General features: G+C 40.0%; 1 protein-coding gene across 1 annotated transcript in view; it reads left to right on the top strand.

Moving 5' to 3' along the window:
• LOC126195552 (uncharacterized) overlaps positions 1-24,153 on the top strand; it is a 322,158-nt gene that overhangs the window by 171,585 nt on the left and 126,420 nt on the right. The window contains exons 13-14 of the mRNA XM_049934175.1: positions 19,060-19,167; positions 20,140-20,289. Coding sequence (XP_049790132.1) covers positions 19,060-19,167; positions 20,140-20,289 — 258 coding nt within the window. The remainder of the gene's footprint in view (positions 1-19,059; positions 19,168-20,139; positions 20,290-24,153) is intronic.

The raw sequence follows: 24,153 nt of genomic DNA, 5'->3' as shown, positions 1-24,153 counted from the left end.
TAGTTCTAAGTTCTAGGGGACTGATGACCACAGATGTTAAGTCCCATAGTGCTCAGAGCCATTTGAACCATTTATGCTGTTGCACGACAATTCATGGCCACATGTCAGTCAAAAAACCATGGAAGTGATCACAAAACTCGGATGGGCAACACTGAAACACCCGCCTTATAGTCCTGACCTGGCTCCATGTGACTATCATCTCTTTCGGAAACTGAAAGACTCTCTTCGTGGAACAAGGCTTGAAGATGATGACTCCCTTGTGCACTCTGCCAAACAATGGCTCCAACAGGTTGGTTCAGAATTTTACTGCGCGGGTATACAGGCGCTGGTTCCAAGATGGTGTAAGGCAGTTGAGAGGGATGGAAATTATGTGGAGAAATGAAAATATATTGTTCCTAAAGGATGTATCTATGTACTGTAAAACTTTCAGGCATGTAGAATAAAAGTGTATTTAAAAAAATAGTGTGCATTTCCTTTGGAGTGACCCTCATAAGTTTTGCATTAAAAGTGCATGTCTCACTATCTTAAATCTAAACTGGTAATTTTAGAGGACACTAATTTTAGTGGACACTAATATGGGATGTGTCCACCCTTCACCATTGACAGTTTGTACTCTGATGGGGACACTTTCCAGAAAGTGTCTTTGGATGAATGAAAGCTCATTCTTCCGCAACAGCTGAAACTAGAGAATGTTGGAGTAAAATCAACATTCTAACTCAACCCAAAGGTGTTGCATTGGGTTCAGTTTGTGGCTCTGGACAGGGCAATCCATTTAACAAATGTTATTGTACACAAACCATTGTCTCACAGATGCTACATTATGACAGGGTGCATTATCCTGCTGATAAAAACAATAGTAGTCTCCAAACTGATTCTCTGCTGTACATAGTAGACAGTGCTGTAAAATGTGCTCATATCCTTCCATATTGAGCATTTTGTTACGTATGCGCCCTAAACATGTAAAACACCCCCATACCATACTACTGCTTCATCTGTACTTCAGTGTTGTCACCAAACATAATGGCAGATAAAGTTTTCCAAATATTCGTCAATCCTAAACCCTTCCGTCAAATTGCCACAGGGTATAGCGTGATTCAACACTCAAAATCATTAGTTTCCAGTCATCCATTGTTTGCTATCTGATGGTGTTTTGCATTCCCCATCTAGCTTGAGAATTGATAAGGGGAATGCGTCAGAGATACTCAGGCTCCAGACTACAGCCACAGCTTGGACCTGCTTGAAGCACAGTAGCCATGGCAAGCGTGTCAAGGTGCCCCACCTGCTGACATGTGTATGCTACTAAATACTGCAGTCTGGCTGTTTCTGCCCAGTCTCTCACAAGTCTCTGAAGCCTTCAGTTATTCACCATCGAATAGTAGAGTCTTGATCTTGTCTGATTTTCATTTGTAATCAATATTGCTTCCTGGACTTTATTAACACTAAAGACAACTTTGCCACACTTTGTACTTGTTTTGGTTATCCTTTCACTTCGTGAACTCCACTGTCATCAACCCTAGAGAGCGCCTCTTTCATTCTGTTGAGCTCTGCATTATCACCATCACAAGTGATCATAAAAGTATATTCTACCTATGCAGAGGAGGATAGAAAAACGGTGACGAGAACTTTCTCACCGTGCAGTTATTCCAGTGAAGCTTGGATCCTGAGTTTCTGAAGGTGTTGCAGCTGTATTAGCAAAAAACAATGGGACTTCCAGTGGCAGCAGCAGAAGCATAATCATCAACAACAACAACAGTAGCAACAGTAAGGAAAAAAGTGGGAATAATGCCAGTAATAGGAGACATAGCTGTTACAACCACTGTGAAACTAACAACAGTTGACAGCTGTTGTTTACTTGCCTCTCCCTTTGCTTTACTATTCACTTGCTTTGGCGAGGTACTGTTACTGTCTTCTCTTCTGCTAGTAAACTATATGAAATGGTGCAAAAATAACGTTCACTCTCGGACTCTTGTTGTTTGACTTTTTCTGATACTTGTAATTTGGTGGCTGTTTATTATGATCACCAAAGTCATGTTGTTGCAGCTAGGCTCAAGTTTAATCATTGTGTTAAGCATCATAAGCAATCCTTCACAACATGGGCTACTGACTTTCAAGATTTGGCTGGCAAGTAGGATTTTCCTGTAAATAGTGTGGGACATCTCAGGCAGACTCCTTAATCCATAATGTTATTATCCAGCTTGATTCTAATCAAGTCATTAGTGCGAAGGCTTTAGAGGCACCTGATCCCAAATTGAGTCAAGTGTCAAAAATTGCCAAAGCTCACGAAGTAACTGCATCAGTACAAGCTATGTTTCACAGTTCCTCTGGGTTCAATGTTGTTAATAGTATTATTCACTATTGTGCTCCATGATCAGTTATTGACTTCCAGTGAACGTCGTCATCCAATTTATTCAGCACCTGTTTGTCCAGTAGCCTGGCACATTAGAGTCAGAAGTTAGTGATTGCCCACCCTTTTGACCAGTAGATGTGCAAAAACAGAAACACTTTGTCATTGGTCTGTCCCAAAGTGAGCATTGGTCTGTCCCAAAGTGAGCAGAGGCTTGTGCAAAGTTTTCCTCTCCATCTCCCTCAAAGGGTCTCAAAGAAGTTCATACCGTCAAATTGTGTCCAGATTGCTACCTGCAGTAGCACTGATGTCAATGACCTTTTTTGATGTCATTTGTTTCGCATGCCACAAACCAGGGCACCTCGTGATGTCTGGGTCGGTCAACATGAGTCAACAAATTGGTTGTCAGCACTCTTTATCATGCTGGTACCCATGGCAATGGTAGATGGGAAACAAATTCTCATGTTGCAACTGGACAGTGATGGGAATGGCGGATTTCCAGTTGGAAAGTGTGGTTGTCTCTCTTTTTAATGCGAGGAACTTACCAGCATTTTGGCTTCCCACTGGTGAGATCCCCTCACTGCAAAGTGATAATGTACAATGAGCAGTCTGTTCCAGTGCAGCATCAGATCACCATCATCCAATCTAAATATAAAAATGTAGTTCTACTAACCTTGTTAGTGGTTAACTCCTGAACAATAACTAACATTTTTGGTTTAGACACTTTTGTGCTTTTTGGTTTTCAAATTCAAGACAAGGTCAATCTAGTTTCACAGAACTTTGAATATTGATACACTGTGTGCACAATTGAAGCAGGTGTTTGAATTTACATTAGGTTATGCAACAGGGTTCAATGCCCATGTATCGTTAAAGCAACTAGCAGTGCCTAAGTTTTGTAGAGTTCATCCAGTATCTTTTGCAATTCGTGAGCAAGTTAAAGCAGAAGTGAATATATTGCAAAGAATTGAGTGTTATATCCCCAGCATTTTCTAGCCTGTGGGCTATATGATATGCAAAAGCTTCACGTGATCATCAGTCACAATTTCCTTCTTGTGCTGTTCAACCTACATTCGAAACTTCCTGATAAAATGGCAGAGCAGATACAGTGGTAGGTGCTGTTCCTAAGTAATTATATCTATGAGATCTATTATCAACCGACCACACAGCCCTCCAACGCTGACACTCTTTCCTATTTGGTGTGCGGCCCAGATGCCCAATTTGATAGGCATCAATATTTTGCCTTGGACACAAATCGGCAACACACTTAATGAATTTCTGTTTATGGCAATGCAAAGTAGCAGTAGGAAAAGGCCATGATTCTCTCCTCTTTAGAGTGTTGTCTGCTGTACAGCTGCATTGACTAGAACCCTTGCCAAAGGACACTGACCTTGAATGGTACACTTATTAATCCTTACATCACACGCTTAACACCACTGAGGAGGGGCATTTTGTTAATTATAGACGATTCTGATTGCTTGGGGTAGTTCTTCCGTCACTCCACCCCTGCATGCTGAAGCTCTTCTATACTGGACGTTAGGGAACGTGCAAAATGAAGGCAATTGCACAGCATCATGTATTGGCATGGGGTTGATGCCACAATTAAATGCACCACCTGGATCTGCCGTGACTGTGCCCAGAACTAATTGATCCCGACACATAATTTTAATCCTGGCCATGCCCTGACCACCCCTGGCAAAGAGTGCATCTTGATTTCGCCAGGCCATTCCGGGGAGCAATGTGACTGATAATTGTTGAAGACCTCTCCAACTTTCTATATGTTACGGGACTGGCTAAAACTACTACAGCAGCTACTATCTGGCCCCTATCCATCATATTTGCAATAGAGGGGGCACCTGTTACTTTGATTTCCAGCAATGACCGCCCCCCCCCCCCCCCCCCCCTCCTAGTTCACAGCATCCACATTTCAGGATTTTTGTCATTACAATGGCATTGAGCACCTGACCACCAACCCTTTGCATCCCATGCCCAATTCAGAAGCTGAGCAGATGGTCAGGACAGTCAAGACGCAGATGCACAAAATACTGATGACTAGCCATGGGAGCCCGTGGGCATGGGAGCATTTCCTCCTCATACATCCCTTCTGGCTCCCACCTCACCACTGGTGGGGCCGAACTGTTGGTCCCGTCTCTGCCACACCTGTCACCCATTCCCCTGCAGGCTGGCTTGAGCTGGACCCCAGACTCCGTTGTTTGGCCAGGACTCCCACAGACGCTGCTTTCCATCCCAGCTGGGCTCGGTGAGGACCTACTGCGGGAGCCTTTGGCAGGAATTCGTGCATCTCTCTCTTCCTTCGTCAGAAAATTTGACACAGGCTAGGCCATTTCTTGCCCTATGTGCTGATTAAAGGGGGATGACTTTAGTGTTTGACAGTGATTCATATTCCCCGCCAAGCCTGGTTGTCGATAGGTAGAACACATCAGAGATATTTGGGCTAAAGACTACAGATACATCTTCTGCCCAGGTGAAGGGCAGTAGCTGTGGCAAGCACATCAAGAGGCTCTGCACACTGGCTTGTGTATGCTGTCAAATACCTCAGGCTGGCCAGTCACTTTGTATTCACTGAAGCCTTCAGTCATAAATGGACTTGTTTTGCTTACCTGTTCACTTTGTGAACTCTGCTGTCACTGACCTGTCTCTGCATTACCACCAATGCAAATGATCGTAAACTGTGTTTGCAGAATAGGATAGAAAACAGTGTCTGGTGGCATTAGTCTTTACACTTCATCAAACAAGTACAGAAATGTGTAGCTTAGGAGGAGCTGCTTGACAATGCTCGATTATTTTTAACACACTATGCACAGTCATTGTGATAGCTGGACTGCTAGTAGCACTTTGGTACTTGCGATTGAGTCCTTTGATTTGATGGTGGTGTTTTTTTTACACAACCAACCTTCACAGTGCCCAGCACTCCCTGTCCGTCACACATGAGGTCTGCCTGCACCCGGTTTAGCTATGGTTGTTCCTTCACATTTTCACTCCACAATCACATCACCAAGAGTCCACTGGGACAGCTTTAGAAAGGCTGAGATGTCATTGATGGATCTGTTACCCATGTGACATCCAATGACTTGTCTGTATTTGAAGTCACTGAGCTATTCTGACTGACCCGTTCTGCTGTTACTGTTTCTCTACTGACAACACAATGCTCCCTGCATCCTTTTATACTGACGGGTCCAGCTGTCATGACATCTAATGATTAGTGCTGCATCACATGGAGTGTCAGATTGCTTTCGATCAGATGGTGGGCATTACCCGTACTCCCTTTGTTATTTTCCTGATCATCCAGCCATTCTGCCCAACTGCAAGAACTAATTGGCTTGTTTTAGGACTTCATTTTTGATGTATAAATATTTTCTTTTCAGTGTGTTGACTAGACTGAGGTGACAAAAGTCCTGGGATGTCTCCTAATATTGTGTCAGACCTCCTTTTTTCCAGTGTAGCACAGCAACCTAACACGGCATGGATTCAACAAGGAGTTGGAAGATCCCTGCAGAAATGTTGAGCCATGCTGCATCTATAGTTCATAATTACGAAAGTGTTACTGGTGCAAGATTCTGTGCACAAACTTACCTTTCAATTATGTCCCATAAATGTCCAATGGGATTCATGTTGGGTCATCTGGGTGGCCAAACCATTCACTCGAATTGTTCAGAATATTCTTTAAACCAATTGCAAACAATTGTGGCCTGTGACATGATGCATTCTCATCGATAAAAATTCGATCGTGTTTGGGATCATGAAGTCCATGAATGGGTGCAAATGGTCTCCATGTAGCTGAACATAACCATTTCCAATCATTGATCGGTTCTGTTGGACCAGAGGACCCAGTCTATTCAATGTAAACACCGCTCTTACCATTATGGAGCCATCACCAGTTTGCACTGTGCCTTGTTGACAACTTAGCTCCATGCCTTCATAGGGTCTGCGACACACTCAAAACTTACCATCAGCCTTACCAATTGAAATTGGGACTCATCTGACAAGGCCACAGTTTTCCAGTCATTTAGTGTCCAAACAATATAGTCACGAGCCCATTAATGCCAGATTTTGCTGCACTGTCCTAACAGGTACATTTGTCGTATGTCCTACATCGATTTCTGTGGTTATTTCACACAGTGTTGCTTGTCAGTTAGCACTGACAACTCTATGCAAACTGACCTACACTCAGTCATTAAGTGAAGACTATTGGCCACTGCGTTGATGATGGTGAGAGGTAATGCCTGAAATTTGTTACTCTCAGCACACTCCTGACACTGTGGATCACGGAATATTGAATTCCCTAATGATTTCCAAAATGGAATGTCTTATGCATCTAGCTCTGACAACCATTCCACAATCAAAATCTGTTCATTCCCATCCTGTGACCATAATCACACTGGAAACCTTTTCACATGAATCACCTGGGTACGGATGACAGCTTGACCGATGCGCTACTCTTTTATACATTGTGTACACGATACTACCTCTTTCTGTATATGTGCATATCACTATACCAGGACTTTTGTCACCTCGGTGTATATTTTTATCCTCATTATAGTTAATTTCCATGCTAACTTGAGGCTTGCTCTAATTAGCTCTTCCATTCATTGTTGAAGTCTTTCTGCATTATGGGCAGATGTTACAATGTTACCAGCAAAATGACAGTAATTAAAATATGTTCCATTAACACATTGGTACAAATGTTGAAACTGAGTCAAACATTTTCTCAGAATTTATGGCCCCCCACACAGAGCGGTAATTCAAACTCGTTACCCAACTTCATAATTTCATTGATGCCTTGCAAATGATCCATTGTACTGTATCCACTTATGAAACCTGTTCCTTTGCCTGATTGAAATCTACACTGTTGGTGATTGCTATTAATAGTTACAGTAAAGGTCTTGTGCCTTCTGGGATGTAAGATGATAGTTAAAAGAACTTTTTTATATTGTTTCTTTCTTTATTGTGTAGTAGAACAATCTGGCATTGTCACAGTTTTTATGAATTGTCTTTCACTATAGAGAGTTTCGTATGTTCCATTGGTATTACTTCATCCCCAAATTTCAATCGTTTATATTAAAACATAGACACGAAGTCCACACCTACTACAGTAGTACAAGTTTATATGCCAACTAGCTCTGCAGATGCCGAAGAAATTGAAGAAATGTATGATGAAATAAAAGAAATTATTCAGATAGTGAAGGGAGACGAAAATTTAATAGTCATGGGTGACTGGAATTCGGTAGTAGGAAAAGGGAGAGAAGGAAACGTAGTAGGTGAATATGGGTTGGGGCTAAGAAATGCAAGAGGAAGCCGCCTGGTAGAATTTTGCACAGAGCACAACTTAATCATAGCTAACACTTGGTTCAAGAATCATGAAAGAAGGTTGTATACATGGAAGAACCCTGGAGATACTAGTAGGTATCAGATAGATTATATATTGGTAAGACAGAGATTTAGGAACCAGGTTTTAAATTGTAAGACATTTCCAGGGGCAGATGTGGACTCTGACCACAATCTATTGGTTATGAACTGTAGATTAAAACTGAAGAAACTGCAAAAAGGTGGGAATTTAAGGAGATGGGACCTGGATAAACTGAAAGAACCAGAGGTTGTAGAGAGTTTCAGGGAGAGCATAAGGGAACAATTGACAGGAATGGGCAAAAGAAATACAGTAGAAGAAGAATGGGTAGCTTTGAGGGATGAAGTAGTGAAGGCAGCAGAGGATCAAGTAGGTAAAAAGATGAGGGTTAGTAGAAAGCCTTGGGTAACAGAAGAAATATTGAATTTAATTGATGAAAGGAGAAAATATAAAAATGCAGTAAATGAAGCAGGCAAAAAGGAATACAAACGTTTCAAAAATGTGATCGACAGGAAGTGCAAAATGGCTAAGCAGGGATGGCTAGAGGACAAATGTAAGGATGTAGAGGCTTATCTTACTAGGGGTAAGATAGATACTGCCTACAGGAAAATTAAAGAGACCTTTGGAGATAAGAGAACCACTTGTATGAATATCAAGAGCTCAGATGGAAACCCAGTTCTAAGCAAAGAAGGGAAAGCAGAAAGGTGGAAGGAGTATATAGAGGGTCTATACAAGGGCGATGTACTTGAGGACAATATTATGGAAATAGAAGAGGATGTAGATGAAGATGAAATGGGAGATACGTTACTGCGTGAAGAGTTTGACAGAGCACTGAAAGACCTGAGTCGAAACAAGGCCCCCGGAGTAGACAACATTCCATTGGAACTACTGACGGCCTTGGGAGAGCCAGTCCTGACAAAACTCTACCATCTGGTGAGCAAGATGTATGAAACAGGTGAAATACCCTCAGACTTCAAGAAGAATATAATAATTCCAACTCCAAAGAAAGCAGGTGTTGACAGATCTGAAAATTACCGAACAATCAGTTTCATAAGCCACAGCTGCAAAATACTAACACGTATTCTTTACAGACAAATGGAAAAACTGGTAGAAGCCGACCTCGGGGAAGATCAGTTTGGATTCCGTAGAAATACTGGAACACGTGAGGCAATACTGACCTTACGACTTATCTTAGAAGAAAGATTACGAAAAGGCAAACCTACGTTTCTAGCATTTGTAGATTTAGAGAAAGCTTTTGACAATGTTGACTGGAATACTCTCTTTCAAATTCTAAAGGTGGCAGGGGTAAAATACAGGGAGCGAAAGGCTATTTACAATTTGTACAAAAACCAGATGGCAGTTATAAGAGTCGAGGGACATGAAAGGGAAGCAGTGGTTGGGAAGGGAGTAAGACAGGGTTGTAGCCTCTCCCCGATGTTATTCAATCTGTATATTGAGCAAGCAGTAAAGGAAACAAAAGAAAAATTCGGAGTAGGTATTAAAATCCATGGAGAAGAAATAAAAACTTTGAGGTTCGCCGATGACATTGTAATTCTGTCAGAGACAGCAAAGGACTTGGAAGAGCAGTTGAATGGAATGGACAGTGTCTTGAAAGGAGGATATAAGATGAACATCAACAAAAGCAAAACGAGGATAATGGAATGTAGTCGGATTAAGTCGGGTGATGCTGAGGAAATCAGATTAGGAAATGAGACACTTAAAGTAGTAAAGGAGTTTTGCTATTTGGGGAGAAAATAACTGATGATGGTCGAAGTAGAGAGGATATAAAATGTAGACTGGCAATGGCAAGGAAAGCGTTTCAGAAGAAGAGAAATTTGTTTACATCGAGTATAGATTTAAGTGTCAGGAAGTCATTTCTGAAAGTATTTGTATGGAGTGTAGCCATGTATGGAAGTGAAACATGGACGATAAATAGTTTAGACAAGACAAGAATGTGGTGCTACAGAAGAATGCTGAAGATTAGATGGGTAGATCACATAACTAATGAGGAGGTATTGAATAGGATTGGGGAGAAGAGAAGTTTGTGGCACAACTTGACCAGAAGAAGGGACTAGTTGGTAGGACATGTTCTGAGGCATCAAGGGATCACCAATTTAGTATTGTAGGGCAGCGTAGAGGGTAAAAATCGTAGAGGGAGACCAAGAGATGAATACACTAAGCAGATTCAGAAGGATGTAGGTTGCAGTAGGTACTGGGAGATGAAGAAGCTTGCACAGGATAGAGTAGCATGGAGAGCTGCATCAAACCAGTCTCAGGACTGAAGACCACAACAACAACAACAGAATTATTGGAACACGTGAGGCAATACTGACCCTATGACTTATCTTACAAGGGAACCTCCCCATTGCACCCCCCTCAGATTTAGTTATAAGTTGGCACAGTGGATAGGCCTTGAAAAGCTGAACACAGATCAATCGAGAAAACAGGAAGAAGTTGTGTGGAACTATGAAAAAAATAAGCATAATATACAAACTGAGTAGTCCATGCGCAAGATAGGCAACATCAAGGAGAGCGTGAGCTTAGGAGCGCCGTGGTCCCGTGGTTAGGGTGAGCAGCTGCGGAATGAGAGGACCTTGGTTCAAGTCTTCCCTCGAATGAATGGTTTATTTTCGCAAAGTTATGATCTGTCCGTTCGTTCATTGACGTCTTTGTTCACTGTAATAAGTTTAGTGTCTGTGTTTTGGACCACACCGCAAAACCGTGCTATTGTTACTGAAGTCGCGAGCTATATTTGCTGCATTCATATTGCCCATGGAATACATCTCACGTATTTAATGCACTCTCGTCCAAAGCAACGAACAGTCAATTGCCAGCCAGGGAGCCTCGTTAGCAGGAATACTCTCTCTTCCGTGCGCTGTAGTCGACTGACGTCGTTTGTTTAGGTGTAGCGTCCCTATACTACGGTGCATTTACCTCGCATCGGACGGACGGACAGATAATAATTGTCTGAAAAAAATTAAACTTTCCAGGGGAGGGAAGACCTCTCGTTTCGCAGTTGCTCACGCTAACCACGGCGCTGCTGAGCTCACATTGTCCTTCATGTTGCCTATCTTGCGCATGGACTACTCAGTTTGTATATTTTGCTTATTTTTTTCATAGTTCCACACAACTTCTTCCTGTTTTCTCGATTGATCTGTGTTCAGTTTTTCAAGGCCTATCCACTGTGCCAACTTATAACTAAATCTGAGGGGAGTGCGATGGGGAGTTTCCCTTGTTAGAAGCTAGATTAAGGAAAGGCAAACCTACGTTTCTAGCATTTGTAGACTTAGAGAAAGCTTTTGACAATGTTGACTGGAATACTCTCTTTCAAATTCTGAAGGTGGCAGGGGTAAAATACAGGGAGCGAATGGCTATTTACAATTTGTACAGAAACCAGATGGCAGTTATAAGAGTCGAGGGACATGAAAGGGAAGCAGTGGTTGGGAAGGGAGTGAGACAGGATTGTAGCCTCTCCCCGATGTTATTCAATCTTTATATTGAGCAAGCAGTGAAGGAAACAAAAGAAAAATTCAGAGTAGGTATTAAAATCCATGGAGAAGTAATAAAAACTTTGAGGTTCGCCGATGACATTGTAATTCTGTCAGAGGCAGCAAAGGACTTGGAAGAGCAGTTGAACGGAATGGATAGTGTTTTGAAAGGAGGATATAAGATGAACATCAACAGAAGCAAAATGAGGATAATGAAATGTAGTCGAATTAAATCGGGTGATGCTGAGGGAATTAGATTCGGAAATGAGACGCTTAAAGTAGTAAAGGAGTTTTGCTATTTGGGGAGCAAAATAACTGATGATGGTCGAAGTAGAGAGGATATAAAATGTAGACTGGCAATGGCAAGGAAAGCGTTTCTGAAGAAGAGAAATTTGTTAACATCGAATATAGATTTAAGTGTCAGGAAGTCATTTCTGAAAGTATTTGTATGGAGTGTAGCCATGTATGGAAGTGAAACATGGACGATAACCAGTTTGGACAAGAAGAGAATAGAAGCTTTCAAAATGTGGTGTTACACAAGAATGCTGAAGGTTAGATGGGTAGATCACATAACTAATGAGGAGGTATTGAATAGGATTGGGGAAAAGAGAAGTTTGTGGCACAACTTGACTAGAAGAAGGGATCGGTTGGTAGAACATGTTCTGAGGCATCAAGGGATCACCAATTTAGTATTGTAGGGCAGCGTGGAAGGTAAAAATCGTAGAGGGAGATCAAGAGATGAATACACTTAGCAGATTCAAAAGGATGTAGGTTACAGTAGGTACTGGGAGATGAAAAAGCTTGCACAGGGTAGAGTAACATGGAGAGCTGCATCAAACCAGTCTCAGGACTGAAGACCATAACAGCAACATATTAAAACACCACTTCCAGAGTTCTTTGATTTTCTTCTTACCTTGAATGGCTTGATGCGTCCTCATCTGGAATAATTCTGAACATCATGATCATGTATGACTTTCTATTTTTCTAGCTCATCTCTTCAATGACACTAGTACTTAGAAAAAAGATCTTATAATGATTGTACAGCTTTCTCTGTTGTTATGAGTTGCACTTGCATTGCACCTATGCTGTGTTCCCGTATAGTAAAACATATGTCCAGATTTTAACTCTATTTGGGCTTACTTTTTTTCCATAATTCTAGTAACCATTCAGTATCTCAGAATAAAAATAGTCTCGCAAAGGCTGTTTTTATTTTCAAATAATTCAAAACTGGTTGCTGTAGCACCCTGCCATAATAGAATAGAAAAAATTTTACCTTCAATATCTCATTTGATCTTATTAAACTCCTTTCCCATCATCACTTAAAAATCGGCAGATCCTAAAGTTTCTCTTTCCCCAAAGAAAAAGTAGTAGAAGTAGTTGGGTTTCAGTGGTACACGTAATTTTTTATAGAGCCAAACTTGAAGTTGTAAGGTGCTGGTAATTCATATTTTGCATCAGTATGCTGTGCTACAATGAGTGGTTCAAATTTGCAACTTAGTCCCCTATAGAAGCAACAGTTGGCATCATCATCCTGTTACCATTTCGGTCATTGATATGTCACAGCAGGTTTCCAGCCACATGATTAACAGTAGACCCTCATTTCTTTTGGCACCACTGCCATGTATTTGATCTGAGCTGGGAAGTCTCATACAGCCAGCTCTTTATCTCTTCTTCAACATCCTCCACCGTCCCTTAATGTGCAGGAGCCAATAGCCTGTGGGCTCATTCTGTTCCCATGACCAGTTGCCATAGTGGCTACCAGTCTGCACAGCACCATCCCTGTGTTTGTCCCGTGATGAGACACAAAATTCTTCAACTCCCACCCACTGTCAGTAGATGGCACTGACTGAATTAGTGATGAGTCAAAAACGCCCCATAATGTCATATGCCCTGAAGGCCGCAGTCAGTATTTTCAGTATTTAGTTTGAATTCTTGGTGATTTTAATTATATGGACATTAGGCTGTCGTGGAAAACGTGCGTCTGTGCTTACAACTAATGTCATTTCGAATTTAAATACTGGCTCTGAAAGTATACTTTATAGAGTGCCTGTAACACTTTTATTCGAGAAGAGAGCAGGTTTTGACTGACCACATTGTCTGTAGTCAGGGCCAGTGAGCAGCCCATCCCTGTCTGCTTCATCGCAATTTGTTTCCCTGCACAACATGAACATCTGTACTGAACTTCAGGCTTTACCCCAGATAGGCTTCTTAATCCTCACTTATCAGTAATTAAGGGTCTTTTAGTAGACTTGGTAGTCTGGAAGAAAATGTGTGTTCTATTCATTAACTGATTCTGTTGTTTTTTTTGTCAAGAGTGGCTCCTGATGTTCATCCGAATCACTTTTATTTTCCATGTATATGCATCAGTGGCTGCTGCTGTAAAATTATGGAAACTTATTTGTTATTGCCAATAAAGTTTATTTATTTAATTTTTACTGAAATAAGACATTGCTTTTAAACAAGGTGCGGCAGACAGCAAAGACTTTCTCAGTGACCGATAGGAGACATCCCGTATCTGTCGGACAGGCAGGTTTGAGGCACTATCTATAGTTGATTAAGATCCTGAGCTAGCTGCAGTCTTTTGAAGCCTCTGCACCTGAAGGTCTGGTCATTCCCAGAGTGTGAGACCATTGGTAGTAGGCAGCTCCAGGGTTAGGTGCATGGTGAGGTCACTTAGGGATAAGGATGCCTATGAGAGAAACAAGTCTAGCATGCATTCTGATTGCATCCTTGGGGGAGTCATCCCAGATGTCATGAGAAGACAGGGTGCAGCCAGCTGCAGATAATGGCTCACATTGGTATAATTGATGTATGTCACTTTGGAGCAGAAAAGATTCTCTCTAATTTCTGGTTACTATTTGAAGTGCTAAGGACAGCAAGTTTTGCTTGTAAGATATAGGTGGAGCTCACCATCAGGAGTATCATTGATGGGACCTACTGCCGATCTTTAGCACAGAGCCTAGTGGAGGGTGTGAATTGGAGGGTCAGGTGGTCCTGCGACTGTGTAGGCTGTAGAATCATAGACTTGCGCCACAGGGTAGGGTGCTGTCAGGATCTGTTTAATAGATCAGAGGTCTGTTACACACAGGAATAGGGTACATGGGTAAAAGGGGCTGCAAGGAGTGGAAAGAGTAGCTTTTTTAGGTTAGAGGGTCTCGGAAATGTACAAACAGGGCTTCAGTCTCAAAGAGTGCAAGTCAAACACAGGACAAGGGTAGAACTAGGAAACATCAGTATTATTATTGTAAATTGTCATAGCTTTGTTGAGAGAGAACCAAATCTCCGAGTGCTCATATAAAGTACTTAAGCAGAAATCATTATAGGTACTGAAAGCTGGCTAAAGCTAGCGATAAGTTCAGCCGAAGTTTTTTTGCTGAGGATATTATGTTGCTCAGAAAGGATAGATTAAATTAAATTGGTGGTGGTGTTAGAAGTAGTTCATCTTGTAGTGGAATTGAAGTAGCTAGTTGCTGTGAGTTGGTATGAGCAGAGCTTATCCTCAACACTCAGAATAAATTAGTAATTGTTTCTTTTTAGAGACGACATCTCTCCCACTTCATTTCAAGTAGGTACCTGGTTCGTACAGTTAGAGTTGGTGGTAATGTAAATCTGCCCTCGATATATTGGCAAAAATGCACGTTAAAGTTAGTGGCATGCTTAAAGCATCATGAGAAATTGTACGAAATCCTTCCTCCAAAAATTATTTTGAGCAATAAGTTCAGAAACCCACACAAAGTTGCAAGAACGTAATTGACACCTTAGCAATAAACAGTCCTAGCAAACAGAGAGCACCATGACGGATACCAGGATTAGTAACCATGAGGTCATTGTAAGAAGCCCAAATACCTCAACATCCAAATCCATCAAAAATAAACACAAAATATTGCCATTCAAAATAAGCAGATAAAAACTTCATGGCACCTACTTCAGAGACAGTCTCCATTCCCTCCAAATCGTAGACCAGATATGGCTTACATTCAAAGCAATAATAGTGACAGTAATTGAGAGCTTTGTAACAAGTAAGTAGTAAGAAGTGGAACAGATCACTGTGGTACACTAAACAGATCAGAATACTGTTGCAGAAACAATGGAAAAAATGTCCCTGATATAAAGTGATAGCAAAGCTTCAAGATTGACGATGTTCTACAGAAGCCGGAAATTCAGTGTGAACTTCAATGCTTTTAGTAGTTTCTGCAATGAAACTGTCTTGAAATTTGGCGAAAATCCAAGGAGATCTTGGTGTTGTATAAAGGATACCAGTGACAAAACATAATCAATTCCTTCACTTCACAATAGCAGTGGTAAAGTTAAAGATAATAGTGCCATTAAAGAAGAGTTACTAAACAGGGTTTTCCAAAATTTCCTCGCCAAAGAAGATGCAATAAAAATTCCAGAATTTGAATGAAGAATAGTTGCCCTCTGAATAACTTGGAAGTACAGTGCACTGAAGTTCTCAGTGTAACAAAGTAACTTAAATCGCATAATAAAGGTATTTCTTCCCATCCAGACTGTATACCAGATGGGTTCCTTGTACTTAGCAACTATATATGACAGCTTGCTTGATGAAAGAACCATACCAGAAGACTGGGAAGTTGCAGTGGTCACAACAATACTCAAGAAAGAAAATAGGTGTAAACCACTGAATTATAGACCCATGTCATTGCTGTCGATTTGTGGTATGACATTAGAACATATTCTGTTCACAAATATTATGAAATAGATCCCAAAAAAAAACACAATGGGCCCTTTATTTACAGGAGGTAATGAATGCTGTTGTCAGGGGATCTCAAGTTTATCCTATATTTCCAGAAGGCTTCCGAGACTGTTCTTCAAAAGCCACTCCTAATCAAACCAGTAAACCCTCGATTATGTAAAGAAGCAAACTCCCATGTATAAAACATCTTCAAACTTCTGATTATTTTACAATTGAGTTAATGTGTTAAATGTCTAACATTAAGCGTGTAAGTAAGAAAAAGTTTATAAAAGATTTCAAATTATGTTTAAAGTTTGTTGAAACTGCAAGTGCTCTCATTAGCGATCACCGTATGAGTATAGTCTAGATAACATGTGCTCCATTTTAAATTAAAGCTAATTTTTATTGCATCTCAGTCTTTATGATGCCACTTCTCCTGAACTACATACAACAATACTATGTGTCATATGATGATATAATTTTTGAGATACATTCAGTGGTATATTTAGACACTATTTGCAAAATGTATTGCGATTAGAGTTAGAAGTAAATCGGTAACAAATTCAGATATCATGCCTGGAGCAGCAGTTTTCCCACATGAACAGCAAAAATGTAGTACTATAGTCAACATAATCATCTTGAGAGATACAGAAACTTTATAGATATTTAAGATAATTTTCATTTATTGTTCCACCTCAGTTGCACATTTTTAATTAGATTACATGTTTCAATCCCTCTGGATCATCTTTAGATCTGAAACAAAAAACTAAATATGTACCATCTAATATTTTGCAATATGTAGAAAAGGAAAGAATTGCACATAAATGTAGAATTTACCTGAGTAGTTGCATCAGCAACCTGTTTTTTCTACTCAGAACCACATATCGGAGTACTGTGTTTTGCAACTTTGGTCAGTGTTTTAAGTAAGTGTGTGTTGGAGAAGGTGGTGGGGGAATGAGGGAATGAGAAATAGTGTGAAGATGATTGGTGTAGGGGAAAGAAAGCAGGGAGGAGTTGGTTGGGATGTCATGAGTTTAATAAGATAGGTCATGCTGAAACTACAGAACATATAACTATGTAAAGATTCTTGTTTAATCATTAATAGTGTGGAACAGTGACAATGTAAATGGCATAAAATAGTGAAATTATAAAATAGAATGAAGGGGAACTGAGGATGGGCAAAGAAGGCAAAAGGGTGGGGGGGGGGGGGGGGTCATAGTGGCAGGGATGATATGGGTTTGGCAAGAGAGGGTACTGAAGATGATCCAGAGTGATCAAAACATGTAATTTCAATTAATATGTGCAACTGAGGGGGAACAGTAAACAAAAATTACCTTGAAAATGTAGGAAGTGATAAACTTGTTTCCTTTTACCATTTTGTGGGGAGTTTCATTAAGAAAGAGTTTCTTAAACATTTGAAACTAAGTGCAAAAATTGTTGCAAGTCGCTAAGTGCTCGCATTCTCAAACACCAAAAAACTATAACTTGGGTATGTGCACACTGTGAGTTATGCTGACTCAAAACATATTCACAGTTTCTAAATGTAATACCTGTATTATTGTGTTAAACTTTTGACATACAACTATACCTCTTAATGAGTAGATTGCAACAGCTTGCTAAATTTTTAAATTTGATCAATCAGCATGCAAAATATTGAAAACCTCATTTTTGTTGACCATGGAAGCTGTTAGATAGATAGCCTGTGACTGGGTCCGTCAACCATGAACTAGGGTAGATATTTAGTAACATAGATTGCATACCTATGGAATATTGCCTCAGACGTGCAGCTGAATTCATGATCTCCTATCAGAGAAGTAACTGGTCATCGTAATTGTTAGCAGATAATGCTGTTATTTATCACCTAGTGAACTGATCAGGAGATCAAAATGAATTGTAGAATGATGTAGGCTAAACAAGATATTTGTATGGCATGAATAATTCAGTTGACTATAAACAAGAAAATGTGTGAGGTCCTCCCAAAGAGTATAAGGAAATCAGTTAAATTTCAGTTATACAACAAATTACATTAATATATAGGTTGTCAGTTCAACTAAATTTCTAGGGATTACAGTTATCAACAACTTAAATTGGTACCATCACATACAAAATGTGTAGAGGCAAACTAAGGATTATGTTTGCTGGCGGAACACTAAGAGGATACCAGAAATCTACTAAAGAGATTGCTTACGCTACACTTGTCCATCCTCTTCTGGGGATTGGTGCTCGGTATCCTTATCAGATACGATTGACGAAGGACATGGAAAAAGTTCAAAGAAGGGCAGTTCATTTTGTTTTATCATGAAATGAGAGAGAATGACATGGATATCATACAAGACTTGTTGTGTCAGGCAGTAAAATAAATATGTTTTTTGTTGCAGCAAGGTCTTCTCATGAAATTTCAGTCACCAACTTTCTCCACAAAATTTGAAAATATTTTATTGACTCTACCCAACATTGTGAGAAATGACCAATCTGATAAGATAAGAGACATCAGGGCTTGCACAGAAAGATTGAGGTATTCATCTTTTCCACATGCTATTCGAGAGTGGAACGATGGAGGAATAGTCTGAGAATAATTCAGTGAATACTCCACCAAGCATTAAGTGTAAACTGCAGAGTAGTCACATAGATGCAATGAACTAATGTTATTAAAAAAGGAATATTATCACATACCACCAAGGCTTTGAAAATCACTCAACAAAATATTTACCTGCTGTAATATTTTCATTTATTGGCTGATGCAATTTTAGAGTTAATACATTTCCAATTCATTAGGAAAGTCATTTAACCTGTAATACACCTGCATTGGTGCCACAGACCTTGAGAGATGGGTCTAGAAGCTACCATCTGGAACTTAAGAAGTTTCTTTATTGCAAAAAGTGTCATTAAGTATGTATAGAGGTGCACATCTTTCTGTGGAAGCTAGACTGTATTCTTTCATCATAGACAACTTAGGTTACTGATACAATCACAATCTTACACCATTAGAATGGCATGAATTTCATTGTACATTAGAACTGAAAATACGTCTGCCTAGGAATTGCTGACGTAATATATCTACTGCATATGCACTAGTAAAGACCACCTATTCACCTACTTTTATACAAGAAACACACACACACACACACACACACACACACACAGTAGTCTCACTATATTTGTTCTTTTGCAGGTCAAGTGTGTAAAATGCCCGGAAGAGGAGCTAACCAACTGGACGTTTGAGTCACATAATTACCAAAAGCATAATGGGCTCTCATGGATAGAGGGCCAAGAACCAATTGTAAGTTATATATTGTTACCACATTATAAATGATAATCAATAGAAGAACATGTCTCTCTCTCTCTCTCTCTCTCTCTCTCTCTCTCTCTCTCACACACACACACATGCCTCAGTCCCATAGTTTAGTAACTGTTCCAAAAGATAATCCACATTTTGCCACTGCCACTGAGAACTACCTTTCATTGTGCACTCAACTGCCTCTCACAACTCTCCTACACCCTCCTGGGGGTACCACGTATTTGCCCTTCCATCTTGTTTTTTTCACTCCTAGCCTGTCTGCTTGGGTAGCTACTTGTGTCACCAAGGCTCATAAACGAAAATAATCGGTTTTTGAAAAAATTGGATGTATAAAATATTTACTCACCAAGCGGTAGCAGGAGAAGACACTCATTAAAGTGAAGTAAATATGCAAGCTTTCGCAGACAGTGACTTACTGGACAGGATGAGGAAGAAGCGTGTGTGTGTGTGTGTGTGTGTGTGTGTGTGTGTGTGTGTGTGTGTGTGTAATCAGAGGAAAAATAGCAATGGTATTCATAAGAGTCCTTGATAAAGCAAGTGTAAGTGATTTAATCAGTAAAATCAGTAAATAATAGTTTTATAGGTAGTAAGATGATGAAGGTGATGAATCTTGGAATGGGAACTTCTGTGTATAAGAAGGAAAAGGAGGGGAGAGAAACTTGAAAAATTCTGAAGAGAGATAGTCTTCTTCTTCTTCTTCTTCTTCTTCTTCTTAAGTACTGTAGCCCTCACCTCACTAATGCATATTGTCAGTTACACACTCCTGCTTGAACTCGGCTACATCTGGAAAATTGCATATATTTGCTCTTTTGACTATCTTAAAATATTGAATGCAATTTATATTTCTTTACATGCTTCACTTCTTATGTGATCTCAAGAGAAAAATACGTTGTGTCCACCCAATTTGAAGTTCTTATTCATTACAGTGATTTGTCCTTTACTTTACATTTCTAGGACATGAAAGATGAAAAAGTTGTTCAAAAAATACTTCTTAAGGTCCGCAAGCAAGGAAAGAAGTGGTTCACCTGTGAAAAGTGTGATGTTGCAAAGAAGAGTGTTGTTGGATTTTTTAGCCACATGCAGTTCTGCCAGAAGACCTCTGAGGTATGTTATCTTTATTTCTCTTTTTTCAGTTTGATTAAAGATTGTGGATATACAAAGGTGGCACAGTAGTAAGAGGAAGTGTGTATCTCATGGTGTGTCAGTCATTTATGTCATCGTTGTTCCATGTTAGCAGAACATTTAATTCTGTGCACTGGAAGCTATCACGTCATAGTGATCACTATGGGTGTCTGGAAGGAAACATACCAAGGATTGATCAAACTAGTGAAGGTGACATTTTTTGGAGGATATCAGTTTTTCAAGAGAGAGTTATCCCATAGGGAACATGCTGAAGCTTTAAGCTGTTGCAGAGTAAAGCAGCTGAAGCATATTGTGTGGGACAAAAGAGAGTTAAAAAAAACTTTGTTTTGTGAGAGTGACTGAGGCAATGCTTTTCCACATCAATCGGACTAAATCTTTCTAACTAAAAATGCATTGGGGGAGAAAAGAAATTGTCAGTTTACTTTTTAAGTTGACCTTGCTATCAGTCATTCGGTAAAAAACTCGAACATTTTGTCACAGCAAAATTCAACTTTCTTTGATCCTGAGATAATTTTACTTACTCAGTTTTTTCTAATTAATAACAAACATTGTCACTCCTTTTCTTGTGTGACAGGTAGATCACCATACATTTCAATAAAGAATATATGTACAGTGAAGTTCCAGTTAAGAAAGATAAAGCTGTCATCAACCCGAAGTTTGCTATGAACAATGAGTGCCTACTTTGCCGGCTATAGGGAGACTAAACCTTGCAGCAACTTGGAATTTTTCCCATTAACATGTGTTGCCAGAGGTGAAAGAAGTGACGAAAGACAGGTAAAAATTGTAGAAGTGACTGCGGATTAAACCCCATTCCACTGGATCTGTAGTCTGGCAGTTAACCAACAAGCTGCACAAAATTTAATTAAAATTAAAATTCTTTGAGGAGAGATGTGCAAGAGGATTGTTATAATTATTCTTCTTTTGTGCAATAAGGTCTTTCTTTACGAAAAATGAGCTCTCACAGAAAATTACATTAATCATTTGCAAAGGAGGGTATGCATACTTGAACTGTAATTGTTATCTTGATATTTGTACACAAGGTTTGCAGACTATTATTAGATTCTGGGAATTGTATTCTCAGTGTATGGTAACTAAGTTTTCATGACAAATTTGACAACTTACTTGTAGCATTAACCATTTTGAGAAATTTGTGTGTGCAGTACAAAAAATTTCAAGGCTAAAGACAACCAATTAACATTCAGATTAGGTGTTGAGCCTACAACAGGCACATAAATAAGTTTGAAATCGTAGTTAAGCTTTCGGACAGCATTACTTATCAGAACTGAAGCATGTGCATGTGCCCACAGGCATACATGCGCGTGCACACGGTTACATTATCCTAGTGTTGCAGCACAACTTGTCTGAGGAGTTGTTGGGTGAAATGAACAAGAAACCTGGGAGGGGTGGGGAGGCTGGCAGCGAAGGAGTAGTTATCAAGGAAACATTACAGAAATGCAGCTCCAACGAGGTCATCCCAGTGTGGACAGAGAAAGTTGTGGATAGCTTACAGTGAAGTGGGGAATGAAGTTGGAAGAGGGGGTGTGTTGGAGGAAGGGGTTGAGGGCTAATACTCTGTGGTAACAAACATCATGGGTTACCTGTTAATATTGTGTCAGACTTCCTTTTGCCCAGTGTAGTGCAGCAATTTGATTTGGCATGAACTCAGTGAATCGTTGGAAGTCCCCTGCAGAAATATTGAGCCATGCTGCCTCCATAAGCGTTTGTTGGGAATCGTGTTGGGCGATCTGGGTGGCCAAATCATTTTCTCAAATTGTCTGGAACACTCTTCAAAAACTAATCACGAACTACTGTGGCCCACTGACATGCCGCATTGTCTTCCATAAAAATTCCATTGTTGTTTGGGAATATGAAGTCCATAAATGGTTGCAGATGGTCTCCAAGTAGCCAAACGTAACCATTTCCAGTCAAGGATTAGTTCAATTGGACCAAAGGATCCAATCCATTCTATGTAAAGACAGCCCACACCATTACTTAGCCACCAATAGCATGCTTAGTGCCTTGTTGACAACTTGGCTTCATGACTTCACGAGGTCTGTGCCACCAGCTCTTGGGACTCATCTGACCAGGCCACAGTTTTCATCATCTAGGGTCCAACTGATGTGCTGACAAGCCCAAGAGAAGTGCTGCAGGCAAAGTCAAGCTGTCAGCAAAGGAATTCACATTGATTGTCTGCTGCCATAGCCCATTAAAGCTAAATTTTGCCGTACTGTCCTACCAGATACATTCATCATCGATTTCTGTTGTTATTTCTTGCAGTGTTGCTTGCTTGTTAGTACTGACAACTGTATGCAAATGCCACTGTCCTCTTGCATTAAGTGGAGGCCATCAGTCACTGCATTCTCCATGGTGTGAGGTAATGCTGGAGATCTGGTATTCTCAAACACTCTTGACACTGTGGATCTTGGAATATTGAATTCGCTAATGATTTCCAAAATGGAATGTTATTTACTCCGATAATTGCATCAGGATCAGCTACCGGATTACAATTCATAGCATTAACTTCTGCAATATATAATATTGGATTCCGTATACACGTCAGTTTCAGCTGACGACGTATTACTACTCACTGCAGCTGACATGGCAATTGTATTTCCGTTGGCGTACTCGCCGCTAATTGTTTGAATATTCTCATTCACGATATTAGTCTATCTCATTTTTAGCAATTTCTGGCGAATTGACTCCATAACAAGGGATAGTATCTTTCTAAAACGTTATCATTTTTATGTAATACAACTAAAAATATTACATAGGTAATGCTTGCCGTTCATTAACGCACGTGGCAAAATGTACATCTACAACCGGTATATACTCTCCAAGCCACCATTCTGCATTTAAAGTCAGTTAATTCCTGTTGTGCAGCCATAATCATGTGGAAGCCTTTTTACATGAATCACCCAAGAAAAAATAACAGCCCCACCAATGCACTGCCCTTTTGTGCCTTGTATATGTAATATTACTACCATTTGTATATGTGTGAACTGTATCCCATGATTTTCGCCACATCATTGTATAGGACAGAGGAAGAGGGGTCAGGCACAATGAAAACAAACACACACACACACACACACACACACACACACACAGTTCCATTGCCCAACAAACTGTGCTAATACTCTGTACGTTCCCTACAATCAAGTGTTCCTCTCACATTAATAACAGAACTGTACATTTTGTTGCTGCCATCAGAATTTTTTTTGTGTGTGGCTTGGGAACAGACATATTTGCTGAAGGGCATCCTTAGACAAACATTTTGCATTGGATTTTTCAGACGCGTCTTTCTACTTATTTTCAAAGTTTACAAAATCATTACAAAGCTTTGTGATGGTAAGAAAAGGATGAGGATTCATCCTGCAACCTCAAGTAATGTGCACTATTATCCCAGTTGCCACGTTGAAATTTATTTTTGTTCAGCAATAAGGCTGTGTGTAATGAACTATCCTCTTAAATAAATAGCTGTTGTGTTCTCAGTCACATTGTTATGTGCAAAGTGATATAAGTAATGACAAAATATGTGAGCGTAATCACATGTAAGAAAATTCATTCACATTCATGTTCACACAATGCACTGAGGCATATTAAGAGATCACCAAAATCACAAATGTGGTACATTTGCTGTTGCGGCATTACAAAGTACATTCATTTCACGATTTCGTGATAATGGACCTTGCATTTTCTTCCTACTCTACTAAGGCAACTCATTCAAGGTTTTGCCGTAATGAAGAATGTGAAAAATGAAAATGCATATAAGTTGATAAATCTCTGAACATTGTTCTAACTATGTTATATCTTGTACAGGTAAATTCT

This window comes from Schistocerca nitens, chromosome 7 (genome assembly GCF_023898315.1).
Source record: "Schistocerca nitens isolate TAMUIC-IGC-003100 chromosome 7, iqSchNite1.1, whole genome shotgun sequence".
In the NCBI taxonomy this organism is placed as follows: domain Eukaryota; kingdom Metazoa; phylum Arthropoda; class Insecta; order Orthoptera; family Acrididae; genus Schistocerca; species Schistocerca nitens.
The sequence above is the reverse complement of the archived record's forward strand: the minus strand, read 5'-3'. Positions and strand labels throughout refer to the sequence as shown.